General features: G+C 38.0%; 1 protein-coding gene across 1 annotated transcript in view; it reads right to left on the bottom strand.

Annotated features, from left to right (window-relative positions):
• AHR (aryl hydrocarbon receptor) overlaps nt 1-16,298 on the bottom strand; it is a 78,436-nt gene that overhangs the window by 13,393 nt on the left and 48,745 nt on the right. Inside the window, exons 3-10 of the mRNA XM_042473436.1 lie at nt 11,739-11,854; nt 9,161-9,250; nt 8,789-8,912; nt 6,509-6,639; nt 4,568-4,770; nt 3,837-3,946; nt 2,871-3,012; nt 1,047-2,319 (exon numbers count right to left, since the gene is read on the bottom strand). Coding sequence (XP_042329370.1) covers nt 1,047-2,319; nt 2,871-3,012; nt 3,837-3,946; nt 4,568-4,770; nt 6,509-6,639; nt 8,789-8,912; nt 9,161-9,250; nt 11,739-11,854 — 2,189 coding nt within the window. The remainder of the gene's footprint in view (nt 1-1,046; nt 2,320-2,870; nt 3,013-3,836; nt 3,947-4,567; nt 4,771-6,508; nt 6,640-8,788; nt 8,913-9,160; nt 9,251-11,738; nt 11,855-16,298) is intronic.

Genomic DNA, 16,298 nt, shown 5'->3' with positions numbered 1-16,298 from the left:
ATTCAATACTGTTTTAAAATTAATACTATGCCAAATATTAATTAGGTTTGTCCTTAAACATTCATTGAATACTTTTATCTGCTAATATGCCTTAATTTATTTTCTGTTGAAAGTGAGGACAAAATATTTATAAAAACATTGTTGTGTGCCTTTGATAATAAAGGTAGAAGTCCATATACACTTTCATAAGAATTTTAGAATTGATTGAAAATGGTGACTTGAGATTCTTCAAGAAAAAATAAATATAATTTCAGATCATCCAAGTATAATTACACAATGCCAATGATCTAAAAGAAGGTGAGGATACTAAGGAGACTGAGAAGAAAATAAATCAAATATTAAAGCACATCTCTGCCACCATGAGGACCATGAGCTAAGTTGTGAAGTACAGAGATACTACATTTAAATTAAAGAATTAATAGCCTATTGAAGAATATAAATACTGGAGCAGACGAACAGGAAAACAAACAAACAATTCCAGCTAAGTACTTCTCAGAATAATCCCACAAATGACCCCTGAAATATAATTTAACAATTGTATAAAAAGAATGACTCAGGTTAAAATTAAAAGCAGTTAATAACAGAGACTCTTGGAACACTGACAAAAACAGCTTTTCATGGTAACAGTCAGGCAGAATTGCAAAGAATCCAGGCTTCTTATTATCACCAACATGCCATACTGTTCCCTCTTGGCTCTGCCCACCAATGGGGGAAGCTAATTTAACCAGACATTCACCAGAAATGAAAACCTTAGCTTTGCAGCCAAACTGATCCTCCTGGTTTGTCTCTCACTTGACAAACCAGAATCAAAAACCAGAACTCTCAGTTTTGATGTAATACTAAACTTTTACTTTCTGGTTAATTTCCAATTAGTTAAGCTGCTGTTGATGGCAGGAAGAGCCAGGGAGCATGCCCCAACATACGACTTGTAAATCACAAACCAAAATTTTCTACAATTCATGTTTCTTGTTGCATGCAAAACCAGCCAGACAATATTCACAAGTCAAAAACACCAAAATACTACTTTAGAAATGTATGTTCCATACCTTGCTTAACAATGCTTGCTGTCCTGATACCACAGGATTGTACTGCATTTGTTCTGTACAGTTTGGCTGAGTTTCAGATACACACTGGTACATTGACACAGCACCAGCATAGCACGTCTGAGGGGTTACTATAACTTGTTGAGAGTTTATTCCACAGGCCTGACTTTCAGGGACTTGTTGCAAGCAATTGAGAAAATCCTCTAAGCCAGAAGAGCTGGAATAAGTTGATCGGTCAAAACTTCCTACTGGGAAGTCTATCTGCGTAAAATCTGAAAGCTGTGAAACCATGCTGGTGGGCTGCTTGTAGGGAATAAACTCCTGCCTACATGCATAGGTTGCTGCATTGACTTCAGATTTGTAAGGGAACTCCTGAGTTATTTCTTGCATGCTGGAAAACACATATGGCTGTGTCTGTTGCTGTGAAGGATTCAGGGACATGCTGCTGACAGAATTCCAGTTTGTGAACATCCCATTGACCTGCATGCATTTCATTTTCTGACATAGTTGTTGCTGATGCTGATGTTGTTCCACCACAGATTGTTTCTGCTGATGGTCCAGTTGCTGATGCTCTGCTTGCTGCTGCATTAAACAGGCCAAGTTCTGAACCATGGGCTGCTGCTGCTGGCAACCTGAGTACAATAGGTCAGTCTTATTTAAGGACTCTTGAACATAGGTCAAGATTTCATCAGTTATATCAATGTCTCTAATGTCATCCACACCAGACAGTTCATTCTTAAAAAAGTCTTCATCTTGCTGAAAACTTTTTATATCTTCAAAGTCAACACCTAGAGTTTTCATGATGTTGTACAGTTCATTATTTTTGTTATCCTGAAAAATACCCATACTGTCTTCAGGAAGCATTAAATTATTTTCCTGGGGGCACTCAGTCTGTTCTTGTTTGAGGATGCTGTTATTCCTCACTGGCAAAATATTTTCCTGCCAATCACTGGCCATTACATTATCCAGTTCATCCCTGGTGTCCACAAAAAGATTCCTTTCAAAGGAGATTTTATTTGAAGCAGGTGGGCAGAGATACACAGATTCATCCTGCTGCAACATTGCCCCCAGAAGTGAACTGGGATCAACAGATTCTTTGCGCAGTGCAGTCTTGGAAGCAGCTCCTTTTCCAATGCCACTTTTAACCTTTGCCTGAGAAGAATCCATTAAGCCAAGCTGGGGAAACGTCACTTCATATAACACGGCCTCACCTGTAGCGAACATGAAGGGCAGCTCCATGTTTCGCTTCCGTAAGTGCTCAGCCCCTTCTTCATCTCTGAATTTCAAAATACCAAAAGCAGAATGTTAACTGTTGTAATTGCACAAGAGTAAAATGGCTAGGATTTATTTTAATGCTATAATAGACTATTTCAAATACTTGAACAGACCTGAGAAGCAACTGATGGGGAAAACAGTTAGGACTTTCAAAATAACAGATTTGGTTGTAGCTAGGCTGTGTGTCAGAAGGTGAACAATGTGTGTGTGCGTGCAATATAATTTCTGAAGCATACATGATTTCAAACCCAAACACTAGTAAAATTTTAGGGTGAGATAGTTAAGAATCAAATCCTTCTTCCATAGACAGGCACACAGAACAAACAACAAACTATGCCAGTCCTATAAATTAATGCAAAAAGTCATGTTTTAGCTGAGATGGGAGTGGGGAGAGAAACAAAGTTGCTTAAGTAACTTTTTTTTCGGTATTTATCCTACTTCTCTTCCAGTAAGATATGACAACTATAACTATTAATCTTCGGTAGATATATTATACTAGCTAATCTTATTTACAAAAATGGAGTCTGCAAGATCTGGTCGGTAGCCACTTACGTAAGAGGTCTCTGAGTTGCAATGATATAATCTGGTCTCCCATTTTTGTAAACCAGGCGTGCATTTGCTTGAACCCAGGCCCAACGGTTTTCCTTGGTAAGTAGTCTAAAAACAGTCATACCACTTTCTCCAGTCTTTATCACTAGAAAATTAAAATAGAAAAATGTGCTTAACTTTTCCCAGTTAAGTCTGACAGTCTAAAGTTTATGCTCATATATAAAGTTTAATAATCCATAAGTTATCTTTGTTATATTACACAGGGCGTGATCCACAAGCTAATAATGCTAATATTTGTGAGTCTCCTAAAGCTTTAAAAATGCATGATCTGCTTATTTTCAGGGTAACAGGCAGAGTTCTGTATCATATTAGTAGAAATGTAACATTGCTAAAGCAGAGAGATACAATTCCTTGGAACCCACAAAGTCAATAACTGAGCTCTCAAGTAGTTTAATTTTTTCAGTTACAGTTGTTTCCTAGAACAAAGGGCACTGCAGTTACTTTTCCTAAGCAAAGGCAAGAAAAATAGTATCAGTGAATTCTAAAGCATGCTACAGATCAAGGAAAAAGCACACACTTTCACCAAAAGTGTGACATAAAGATTCTGATAAAAAGTAGACCAAGTAGATCAAGGTCAGAACACATTCTAAATTTAGACTTTGGGGGAAAAACTCTCTTAGAAGCAGTAAATCTGCCTGAGAAAATTGCTGAATTAGCAGCAAGGAAGGCAGAGAAAAGGAAGTGCAAAGAGCAAGATTTAACAGGAACATGGAGGCTCAAGCTAAAGGATTCCATATGGGAATATTAAAATACTGCTTCTGCAAACATAACCTCGCTTGTTTAGTAGAAGGAAATGTCTAGAAGAAAGCCCTTATTAGAAAAAGTGGAAAGAGTATCTTAAGATACATTTCAGAATTTATTTTGGTGCATATTTTTTATGCAATGGGCTCAACACAAGATAGCTCTTACTTCGGACATGTTTCTCAGCACAATAGAGCATGTCGGCTGCATGAATAAACTGGTATCCTGTTCCTCTCATGCACAGTTCTGCTTCTGTGTAACCCAACACAATTCGTCCTCTGCAAGAGATATTATTTAGAATATTTTATGGCACATTTCCACAGCCCAAGACAGAAATAATAATAAATCCCCCTAATCATGCTCTAAAATTTTAGGGCATCATCATACCCCCCCAAAAACAGAATTCATTACAAAAACCAAATAAGCAAAAACAACAAACACTAGCCAACAGCCAACTAACAACTATAATCAAATACTCCTTTCCACCTACCTCCATACAAAATATCTTACATCCTTACCAGAAACATTAAAGAAAATAAATGAATTTTGGGAGCGGGTGCTGTGGACATCACAGTCCTGGCCTCATTGTTGCCAGTGGCTACTCTTTCCTGGCCATCTGCTCCACGCCTAAGTGCTTCTTAAGCTATCTAATGTGGGGGACTGACATCTTTGCCAATCCTTTTTCAGATGGTTTCAAGGCAGATTGGGGCCATGGTATGTGTTCACTGAAGCCCCAATCTGTCTTTGGGAGGGGCTGCTTCAAGCCGCCCTTTCCACTGGTCTATTTCACCCCCAAGTCTCTGAATTCTACCCTTCTTTGTTTAAAATGTACAAGCTACCCTATGCAATTTTATTTGAAGTATATAGGGGAAATTATCATACATGGATGATGCACTTACTTTGCGTCACATCCTATAGGTGTGAAGTCCAGCTTGTGCTTAGTTCTGAAGATGAAGTTTTTGGTACGTATTTCAAGAATGGATGGAGGTTGCAGTGGAGTAGCCACTGCAAACAAAGCCAGCTGCGGAGACAGAGCAGCTCCATCCTTCCCCTTTTTATTCTGTCCATGGAGAAACTTTAATCTCCCTTGAAAATTCATGGCCTTTGGAGGAGGAATATACATGATATTAATTTTTGCTTAGATGTAACTGTAGATAACAGAGATTATATATTTTTAATTTCACTTATAAATAATAATTTCATCAGCTATTTATATATGAACCAAAACTGTTGAGGAATGCCGAACTTTAAACACTTATTCATAAAAAATGAAGAATTAAGAAAATACATATTGTTGTGCATTATATGAACAATCCACAGATAGATGATAATAATAATAATAATAATAATAATAATAATAATAATAATAATAATATTTATTTATATCCTGCCTCTTCCGCTTTGAGGATTGAGGCGGGTAACAGCAGAGTTAATACAGTATACAACAATAAATACAACAAGCCCCACAAGACCCCGGCCCAACTCTCCCTTCAAACATAATTTATAAAAAAGGTAACTTCTACTATTTTTGTTTTCTACACTGGCATCTTTTATACAAAGATCTGAAATCTGTTGATTGTCCTACTAATAGAAGAGGCATTACTAACAGAGTTCTTTACTGCTAACATGTGCAGCATTAAACAACCATTACAAAGATCTTAATTCTCTACCCTCACCCCAAAAAAAGCACACTGATAGAAATACACTGATAGAAATTGGGTAGTGTGGCTTTGAAATGTGGCCCTTAGTATTCCATCTCCTTGTTGAACTAAACACTCGGTGGACCCGGATCACAGTCGGTATGGTGAAGTCTATTCATATTTAAAAATGGGACAGCTATAATAATTTTTCATGTTTTTAAAAGTCTGGTGAAGATCTGGATTCCAGTGGTAGACAGACTGTACAGACTTCTATTTTTAAAAAAGTTGGTGCATTTCCTTCCCAGATGGGGAAGATTGGGACCAGAGAGCAAGACATTCAAATAAGCGAGGCATTGCTGAAGTGGACCACAGTAGCTAATGTGTCTCATTAGCTTTTGGTTTTGGAAAAAGCTACATTAGAGCTTCAGTGTTACTGCAAAAAAGTACTTGGTTTTAAAACAATCAAATGCATATACTGTACTAGAAAATTCAAACACTTCTGGAATTTTAGGGCCAAAGTCGGGAAGTTATACGATTTTTTACAATCATGTAAAATTAGGTATGACAATGAATTAGATATGACAATTACTCAAACTGAAAAAAGAGAGAAATATATAAAGAATCCATGATTTCCCATTATGGGAAGAGAAAGCTTTTGGGCCACATGCATTTCATCAATTTTTTTCCATCTTTTCCTTATAGGAAATCAGCTTAAACCTTCCACTTTCAGTCTGCAAAAAGCCTGTGATTCTCTGTTCTATGTTTGTACTTTACAATAAATCAGGATGAGATCATATTTTCAGATCCTGATACTCAACCTTTTAGATACTCAACCTTTCAGATCCTACTTTGTTATAAATCAGCCATGATTTGAACAAACCATGTTGCACCTGAGGAAGTAGACTCAAGTCTTCAATAGGTCATGCTACCAGCTTCTTTCTTTCGGTTAGTTTCAAAGGTGCTACAAGATTCCTTTGCGCATATATTTTGCTGTGTTCAATCATGGCAGGAAATGGTAGTTTAATCCAAATCTAAAGTGGAAGCTTTAAAACATTTCCCCTTTAAATCTGTAGGAGTAGTTAAGGAAGCAGAGCAAACAGGTAATGTACAAACCCAAGACACCAGGTATCGTTATTTATAATGGGAATTCAAAGCTTCCTGTTAAGTCTGAATTGTACTCTTATGTATGTGTGTACTCACTAAGAACCCAGATGAATTATCCAGTAGACAACGTAATCTACAGATGAAATTTCGTTCCATAAATGAAGAATTCTCTGGAGGTAGTTGATCAGGATTATAATATGTTGCTGTCTGTGAAAAGCCATTATCTCCTGCAAGAAAATACAATTTAAGAACTTTTTTAGGAGTGATATTTATCATTACGACAATAGCAATTACTTATATATAGGTTGAGTCTCCCTTCTCTGGAATTCTGAAATCTGAAATACTTTAAAAAATGTTTTTCATAAATGACCGAGATACTGACATCTTGGCTTTCTGATGGTTCAATGTACACAAACTTCATTTCATTCACAAAATTATTAAAAATATTGTCTAAAGTTAGGTTTCAGGCTATGTGCATAAGGTGTATATGAAAGATAAATGAATTTTTGTGTTTAGACTTGGCTACGATCTTCAAGATAGCTCATTTTATATATATATGCAAATACAGGTATTCAAAAACAACAAAACAAAACAAACCCTAAATTGAAAACACCTCTGGTCCCAAGCATTCTGGATAAAAGATACTCAATCTGTATGCCTATTTTATAATCAAGGCCCCAAATCCTAAACAAAAAGTCAGTAAAATCTTAACCAAAAAGACAATGAGAAATATGATTAACTCAACTTATCAGTTGAGAAATTTAAGCCCCAAAATTGCCCCTAAAGTCTTGGGTAGGCTTATATAAGTGTCAATGCATCAGTAGTGCTTAGAAGGGTCCTAAAGCCAACAAGCCTGATCCTCCAATCTCCATTGAACACCAATTCCTTCCCCCTCCAGTCCATTTTGCAAGCCTTTGCTTCCTATTGGAAAAACTCCCCATTTAAATCCACTTGCCTCTCTCTTGCTCCATTTTGCAAGCCCTGGCTTCCTATGGAAATAACTCCTCATTTAACCACACTTGCTTCTTTCACTGGTCCGTTTTGAAAGCCTTTGTTTCCTATGGAAAAATCTCCCCATTTAAACCCACTTGCTTCTTTTTCTGCTCCATTTGCAAGACCTGACTTTTCCCATGGAAAAATCTCCCCATTAAAATCCACTTGTTTCTTTCTCTGCTTCGTTTTGCAAGACCTGGCTTCCCATTAAAAAAAAAAAAAACCTCTCCATTTAAAACCACTTGCTCCTGTCTCCAGTCCATTTTGCAAGACCTTGCTTCTTATGGAAACAACTCTCCATTTGAATCCAATTGCTTCCTTTCTCAATCCGATATTAAAACCTCTCCTCTAGCACCTGGGAATTAGTTGGGAGAGGTCCAGAGAATGAGAAGGCGGGTCAGAAGTGGTATTTCCCCCTTTCCACCCTTCCTTATAGCCCCTAAGTTTTACCCTCAACTTATTCACGGGTCATATCAAAACCCAGGATTTTGACCCTGAAACCTTCCCTTGACTCATACACGAGGTCAACTTGTACACAAGTATATATGGTAGTATATACTAATACTGTTTATATGGAAAACTTCCAGAAATAAACCAAGTTCATTAACATTAATGTTTTTAATCTGAAAGATTTTCCATTATTATGCTTTGGTGTGAAAATTGATTTCCTAAAGAATTCCAAATAATTAGTGGCTGAATTCTCATCATCTTGTAACAGAGAAATACAAACGATTCTCCACAGACTTTACTAATCCACCTAGGCAAGTCTCCCAATTCACTCCTTCTTTTAGATTTCCTGATGTTCGAGATAACAAAATTTCATTGAGAGATGCTAGGATATATCTGTATTTCTCCCATCTCTCAGAAGGATATACAGCCCTTCCTGCGGTTTTGCGGGGGGGTCTGTTCCGGACCCCCACCCTGTGAAAATAGAAAATTGTGCATATTCAAGTCCTATTGGCTTGAATGGAGGCACACCACCATAGTGCACGCTGTGGTGGGCATGCCCCAGATTAACCCCTCTGTTCGCCTTCGGCGGAGATTCAAAGGGTGTGGACCCCAAGTCTGCAAGAATGGAGCGAGGACTGTATCTAACTCACCCTGTGGTTCATAAAATGCCTTCCCAGAAGTCATGGGGCTTCAGCCTATCCCCTTAAAGTTGGTAGTACAGATGTACCCATATGATTCAACCTAGCAAAGCTCTTCACACTACATGTCAACTGAATGACTAGTCACCTCTGCTAGGTCATGGCAACTTTGCAAAATGAGATTATCAGCACTATGAGCATTTAATGCCAGTCTGAGTTTTCTCTAGAATACCTGTAAATTACAAAGTGCTTTTCCCAACAGATATGCCACTATTTGCCACTAGTAGATTCTCACCTGGTATTATCTGTCCAGAATCTGTAGACTGTACTGGATTTAGAGCCCAGTGAAGCTGCCGCTGAAATTCTGGTCTGTCTTCTGTATGTATTAATTCAAACACACTCTGGTGTATAATGTCAGACTAAATACAAGAAATAACAACAATAAATAAATAAGTAAATAAATAAAATGTCCAATAATATTTCTAAGCTTTCTCAGCATCTGGCATCATGCCTTTTCTCAAGGACAGATTTGCCACTTTTGTGGCTCAGGGAATGGCCATTTCTAGTACTTTGTCAGAAGTAGCCTTGACAGTAAAATCTGTTCTTCAGAAGCAAAATCAAAACCGTGAAACTTTCCATATGTTCTGAAAGAGGAAAAAGTACTTACCTGCTGGAAACCCAAATAATCCTGGATTGTAGAGGACACATAAAATATAAGTGCATCTGATGTGACCACCAACACAAACCCATTTAATGCCTGTAGAGAGAACAGCAAGAATACATCACTGATGGATGTTTTTAAATTATTTTGAAATAACAGATACAGAGAAAGTGAGTTCAGACACTTTATTTTAAAAGTTAACCACTCATGTTCTAAATCTCAGTAATCTCTTGTAAAAGTAATATAGTCATCTTACTTAAGAACAACATTATATCACACAATTTATTTTAGCAAGAGTAGAGAAATGTACTAAAGATAAGAACTGAACCAACGATAACAGTACACTTAACAGTGTACTTTCCAGCTCAACCCACATTAATTTTCTATTCTGGAAAGCCATCTAGATTTATATTCAACATTCTAGAAGAAAATATTCTATAATTCATTTTTGATTTTTTAAAATACTTAATTTTTATTTTTTTCAGAAAATAATGTCTGGAGAGGGGCAGAAAAATGATTCTTTACCAAACCCCCCCCCCCAAAGTCTTCATATCTCTTCTTTGGTTGAATCATAAACACCTGTACAGTACTCTTAATACACAAAAAACATACGTTGGTTTTTTGTGGGTTTTTTGGGCTATGTGGCCATGTTCTAGAAGAGTTTATTCCTGATGTTTCGCCAGCATCTGTGGCTGGCATCTTCAGAGAATGCTACTTCAGAGAATCTGCTCCTTTTAATTATTTTATTAATTACTGCATTTATGTATTGCTTCTTATTTTACCACTGAGAAGAAGTAGAAACATTTATAAAACATAAATAAACAAATAGAAACATTTGAATGTTTAAAAACAGACTATCACTTCATACAATTAAAACAACCAGCCATTTCCCCTGGTTTTAAGAAGTGAAGCCATGTAAAACAACACCATTTTAGCTGCCTGCTGAAATGCAGAAGGGATGGAACCACTCTGATTTCTGTTGGAGAGTTTCCACAGCCTATTACTATAAAATATCAAGGTTTTTATTATCCTAATTCAGACACATCTGTGGTATCATGTTTTGGCTGCCTTAATATTTGGAATTTTGGAAACTCATGTGTCTGATCTGTCAAGCACTGGTACTGGTGACTTTGATAGATGTTACTAATTCTCAGTCTAAATAATGTTAAAGAACTAGGAAATTACATAATGAAACTTACATTTGAAGTTAACACAGCTTGGATTCAACAATCTGTCTAGCAGCTACAGACAACAAGAAATTACATGCAGGCAAGTAAGTAGGTTGGCAGCAGAGAGATGATTCTGTCACTGTGAAGTCGAAGGCTTTCATGGACAGCATCCATAGTTTTCTGTGGGTTTTTTGGGCTATGTGGCCATGTTCTAGAAGAGTTTCTTCCTGACGTTTCGCCAGCATCTGTGGCTGGCATCTTCAGAGAATACTTGCCTGGAAAAAGGTGTGTGTGTGTGTGTGTGTGTGTGTGTGTGTGTGTAACTACACACACACACACACACACACACACACACACACACAGTGTGAGCCACATGCAAATCACTCCTGCATTCCCAGGAGTATATACCCAATTTTTTCCAGGCAAGCATTCTCTGAAGATGCCAGCCACAGATGCTGGCGAAATGTCAGGAAGAAACTCTTCTAGAACATGGCCACATAGCCCAAAAACCCCATAAAAAACTATGATTCTGTCACTCTTTTCCCAGCCAACTTGGTCTTCATGCTGGTTGTGGGGAAAATGTATTTCTCCCCACTGCCACTGATGCAGGAAAGACTATCCTATACAAAGTAGGAAGCAAAGTTTCTATACATCTGCTTAGAGAACTGTACAATGTGTTTCCATGATAATTGTGAAGGGGGACATTTTGCTTTTGAAGGCAGAATGAGACACTGGCTATTAGTACACTTATTCACAAGGCTGAGGAACTGGCAATAAATTATGCAGCAAGAATTGTCTGTCAACTCACTGTACATAACTAGGGCACTGAATGCATGGGCGAGATATCACAGGCTAACCTCATAGTATCCTGGCCACATATCTTGCTTGTTCCTGACCCTGGCACTTACCTGGGCTGGTGTGGCTATGGCTGGGTGTTCAAACACCCACCTACCATCACTCTGTGGAACTGCAGCCAGATAGTTCATTGGAGCCATTCTCTGTGCAGGCCTTTGCTATACTGTAGTTCATAAGGGCAGAAATGGGGCATCTGGCTTTACCCACATGGCCAGGAGTCCCCTTCTGACTGGGGCCTGCATGTAGACTAACAGCAGTAGTAGGTAAGCAATGTGCAGCCTGTCTTTTTGCACCAGGATAAGGATTGGGGTTGGGCTAGATCCTGGCCCAGGGCCATTGGCCTGCATCACCTAAACAGAACAATGCCAGACTGGGGAAGGAGGGAGTGGGCCTTTGGGCCTGTACATACAGCCCCTAAATAAAACAAAAGAAAAAGAAAGAAGAATGTGCATGAGAAGGATTAGTTCTCATACATTTTGAAATAAGTTCTAGATAAATTAGTTCTGCTTCTTCTGCTGTGTTATGCACTTTCCCTCCTTTTTCATAACTATGACACATACCTGTAGTAAAAGTTCTCCTTCTAGCAGATGAATGCTCTCCTTGGGCTTTGTAACCCTACTGCTGTCCTGGATGCCATTTCTGTCAGGCTTTGCAGAACTGGACGATTTTAGTGCAACTACAGAAACAAATGAAATAATGTCTCAGTGCCTCTATGAAAGAATTCTCAATTGTTAAAATACGCATTTCATATTAACAGACGCTGGTCAAAATATTCTCCATATTTTAAACGTGCTTCTTTAGAGAAAAACAGTTTATCCTAATTAATTGAACAACAGTATCTGGGAGATACCATCTAGAGCAGTAACAATGACAAGACCACACTGTTTCATGCGAAATATAGTTATGTGACTGCTTCTGTTTTTATTACTGCAAATTCTTATGTAACACTTACATTTCAATCTTTGTATATACAGTGGTATAAACACTGCATACATCATGCAAGGAGTCCTGCAAGATTTTAAACAGTTAGCATAATTTTTACATCATTTCTTTCACAGTGAACAGGAAAAATGTAGTGGAAGATTATCCATTTTAAGATCTCATAGCTCTGAAGATACAGCAAAACCAGTTTCATATGATTAAACATTTACATTCATTTGCTTATATGGAACTCTCAGCAATAAGAATGAAAACAATAAAGATGCTGATTATGCACATCGATCACAATCCCAGAAGAACTTGACCACGGGTGCATGTGGAAGAAAAACACAGATTACATTAAAACAAAGATATGGCCTATATGAATGCCTGGAACTCTTAATATGTACTTATCGCTGTGACCCTGGATGCGATGCTACCATTCTCAATGATGATAAGCAGGGTTGGAGACCACCAAAGAATATCAGGTACTGTAAGCTATAATAAGAAGAAGGCAATGGCAAACCACCTCTAAGTACAGTCAGCTCTCCCCATAGGTGGGCTTGCCTTCCGCCTTTGAACTTATGCAGAAGGCAAGCCTTGGCAGAAGTAATGGGGCCCCGTGCCGTGAGCATATGCCCCATTATTTTTAATGGGGCTTGAGCATACACTCTTTTCCCCATATGTGGAGGGGGGGGGGGTCTAGACCGGAACCCCCACATATGGGGAGGGCGGACTGTATTCCTTGCCCAAGAAAACCCTATGGCAGGTCTGAGCAACATATGGCCCACAGGCTCCTTGCAGCCTGCCAAAGGATTTTGAGTGGCCCATGAAGATATGACATGGCCTCAAGGCTCCTCTGGCACTCAGCTTTCTCACAAGGAGAGGCCTGGGTGAAGGAGGAGGAAGACAGGTGAATGCTTGCCCCTCACGGCTTCTCTTTCACTTGGCTTTCTCCTGAAGAGAGGGCAGGACATACATGCTTTCACTTTTGTGACCACTTTTTAGCAAGACAGAAATTATAGCCACAGTTCCCTCTTTCTCCTTCCCACTGCAATTCACAAAATTCACTCCAACAAGTCAGGGAAATGCTTCAATATGCTGTTATTTGGCACAAGTGTTTTAGCTTGATAGGGGCATCAGAGGAAATTGTGCACCCTCCTGATCAACTAATGCAAAGATTCTTCTGGCTTTCATAGTATGATTCTCTCTCTCATTCCAGTTTTGAAAAATACATTCACAAGCTAATATTTTTCAACACATCAAGTGGGTTGCAAAAGTGCAAAAATTTTCTGCACATATACAATTTCCTTCAAAAAAATAAAACTCAAAGCGCATTAAAGCCAATCTGCCAGTTCAAGTACAAATATTTTAGATAGCTTATAGGCTTACTAAATTCTGCTTCACACTAACAGAATGCCAACACTGTTAGCAAGAAACAATAGCAGTCTACTTCAGACAAAGAATTCTTTTAAAGCTACAGCAGAGTTTCTATGAACTTTTAAACTAGGCAGAATTTTACAAGCATCCTACCACAGAAAAGAGATCCATTTCTTATCTTTAGTTATTGCTAATGGATTGGTAAATGTCATTATATAACATTATAAACTGAGATGCATTTCTCTGCATTAGCACATCCATGATGGGGCAAACAGCAACTAGACAAGGTATCACAGAGGGATGGAAACAAGAGTTGATAAATCATGGGTAAGTAAAGTAAGGACATCACAATTCTCCACAAAACCCAGGTTTTTTCACAATGCAAATTCCTGTTGGATTATTATGACATGTACTTCCCTGTACATGCAGAGTGGGCCTATGTAACTACAGTACTGACAATATAATCTTGGCTGTATCTTACTGTGTCACTTCTTGAAACACAATTTAGGTACGTAATTTAACTTTCTTTTTACAAATTTGCCAATAAACATTAATAAATAAACCTTTCAAAGAGCAAGCTGAAGAAATTTCTATGGGAAGGGGAAAACCCCCAAGTAAAATTGAAAACCCTCATGGACACCAGGATGCAACCTCTCAGATTTGGATTTATATTATCAAGCCAACGCCTTAACATGGTTATCAGAGTGGATAAAATTAGAAAATAACATATTATTGAAATTAGACGGCTTTAATCTAAGATATGAATGGTGTGCCTCTTTGTGGTATAAAAGAGTAAAATTCATAAAGAATTCGACCACCGCTTTGTATGGTGAGCACTGATGAATGTCTGGCGAAAAATCAAACTGAAATTTCATAGATGTATACCAAAATGGGTGTCACCACTTGAAGCATTTCATAGCAGATGGAGCTCAACAGTAACCTGGTTAAAGCACAGAGACCTTCTGAAAAATGACCATCAAAATCAAGTTGTAATGAAAACATTAGAGGAAATAGAGGATTCTGATGTAAAGAAACATTGGCTAGTATACAAACAATTAACAGAGAGATTTAACACTGATAAAAAACAAAAAGACACAGAAATCCCCGATCTCTACCAGAAAAACAAATACATTTGGGTGTTCATATCTGTTTGGCATTTCTCTAATGAGCTGTAAGTCACCTTGGGGGTATTTTGACTGAAAGATACTATTGTAATGTATTAATGTAAGTAAATAAGCTTTTGGTAAGTTCTTGGGAGATAAATCAGCTTCCCCAACCTCCCCCCCCCTCTTTTTTTAACAATGGAAATTTTGCTTCGGAATATTTTAGTTTAGCCCCACTAAAGGCAGCACATGGTAAAAAACACAGTCATATGGCATGATACAACAGACGTTGGATTGGCTCCCACATAATCCTGTCTCAGAGGACATACCAGTCTCCTAAGACAAAGAAAAAGTTGGCACTAAAACAGGGAAGTACAAAGTTGTTTTTTGTTCTTGGTAAACTCTACAACATGAATACCTAGTTTTTTGTTCCTGGTAAACTTGCAAGTGGGGGCACGGGAAGGAAAATTAACAAGTCCTAATGAGAAATTGAGCCTAAGGATGGAAGACATTCATACACAGTTAAGAATCAAAATTAGTTAATGATTATGACAGTGCTGTATAATGTGTAATATTACCGTTGCAAGAAGCTATTCAGCTTGTCACCCGCAAAATAAATATGTAGCAAGCTGTATGCCAGTGACGTTAATTAAGTTATAGATTTTCTTGTATATTGAAAAGCTTACTTATTTTCTAATCATATTCACAACATTTCAGAACTTTAAGAAAGCAAGCTATTACTAGTAGAGTGCAATAAATTTTAAATTCAAGCTATTTTTACATGAATAATCTTGAGCTGGTCCCATTCTGAGGGAGAGGCCACACCGAAAGCACTCAGCACATGCTGTGTATGAAAGGGCCCCGAGATTAGCCTCTAGCATATCCTGATACAGCTGAAACGTGTCTCCTGAGTGAAACCCTAGAAAGCTATTGGCACTCAGTAGAGGTAGCACTGAGCTAAATGACCAGTGTTCAGACTCAGTACAAAATACTTTCCATTTCTTTATTTTACATATTTAAATGTTTACATATAACCCAATAGCAAACAATCTTAAGGAAGATTATAGACAGCAAAACAATTTAAAACAAGAGTCTAATCTAAAACAAAAACTGTAAAAAATTAAAACAGCCTAAAACAATTTAAAACAGATTAAAATAGTCTGCACTATATCAAAGCTCTATAGCCTATTAAGGGTTTCATCCCTAGCCCTAAAAGTTTTGGTCAAACCTGGTGTCAAATTGAGCCCCATGTCAGCACTAGATAGATCTCTGTGGCAAAGCATTCCAAAACCAGGGCACTTGAGCAGAGATGGCTGACCCTTATATTTCTACACAACATATTTCTCTTACAAGTGGAACACAGAGGAAGAACTCCTAGGTTCCTCAATGGTCTGGCAGGTATACACAGGGAGCAGTGTTCCTTCAAGTCTCAAGTCCCCAAGTTGTTTAGTGCTACAAATATCATAATTAGCTCTTGAATTTAGACTTGGAAGTACAGTAGAGTCTTGATTATCCGACCTTCGGTAATCCGACATTGCATTATCCGATGTTGCGGCTGCTTGGGAGTGTGGCTGTAGGCATTTCCACACCCTCGGACATGCCCCCAGAAACGCCCCAAACAAAAAAATGTTTTTACTGTAATATTACTGCAACATTACTGTTACTGCAATAAAACTTCAATACGTTTGCAATTCACAGTGATTTCAAGGCTTTTCTGGG

This window comes from Sceloporus undulatus, chromosome 6 (assembly GCF_019175285.1).
Source record: "Sceloporus undulatus isolate JIND9_A2432 ecotype Alabama chromosome 6, SceUnd_v1.1, whole genome shotgun sequence".
NCBI lineage: Eukaryota > Metazoa > Chordata > Lepidosauria > Squamata > Phrynosomatidae > Sceloporus > Sceloporus undulatus.
This window is presented reverse-complemented; position numbering and strand designations above follow the sequence as displayed.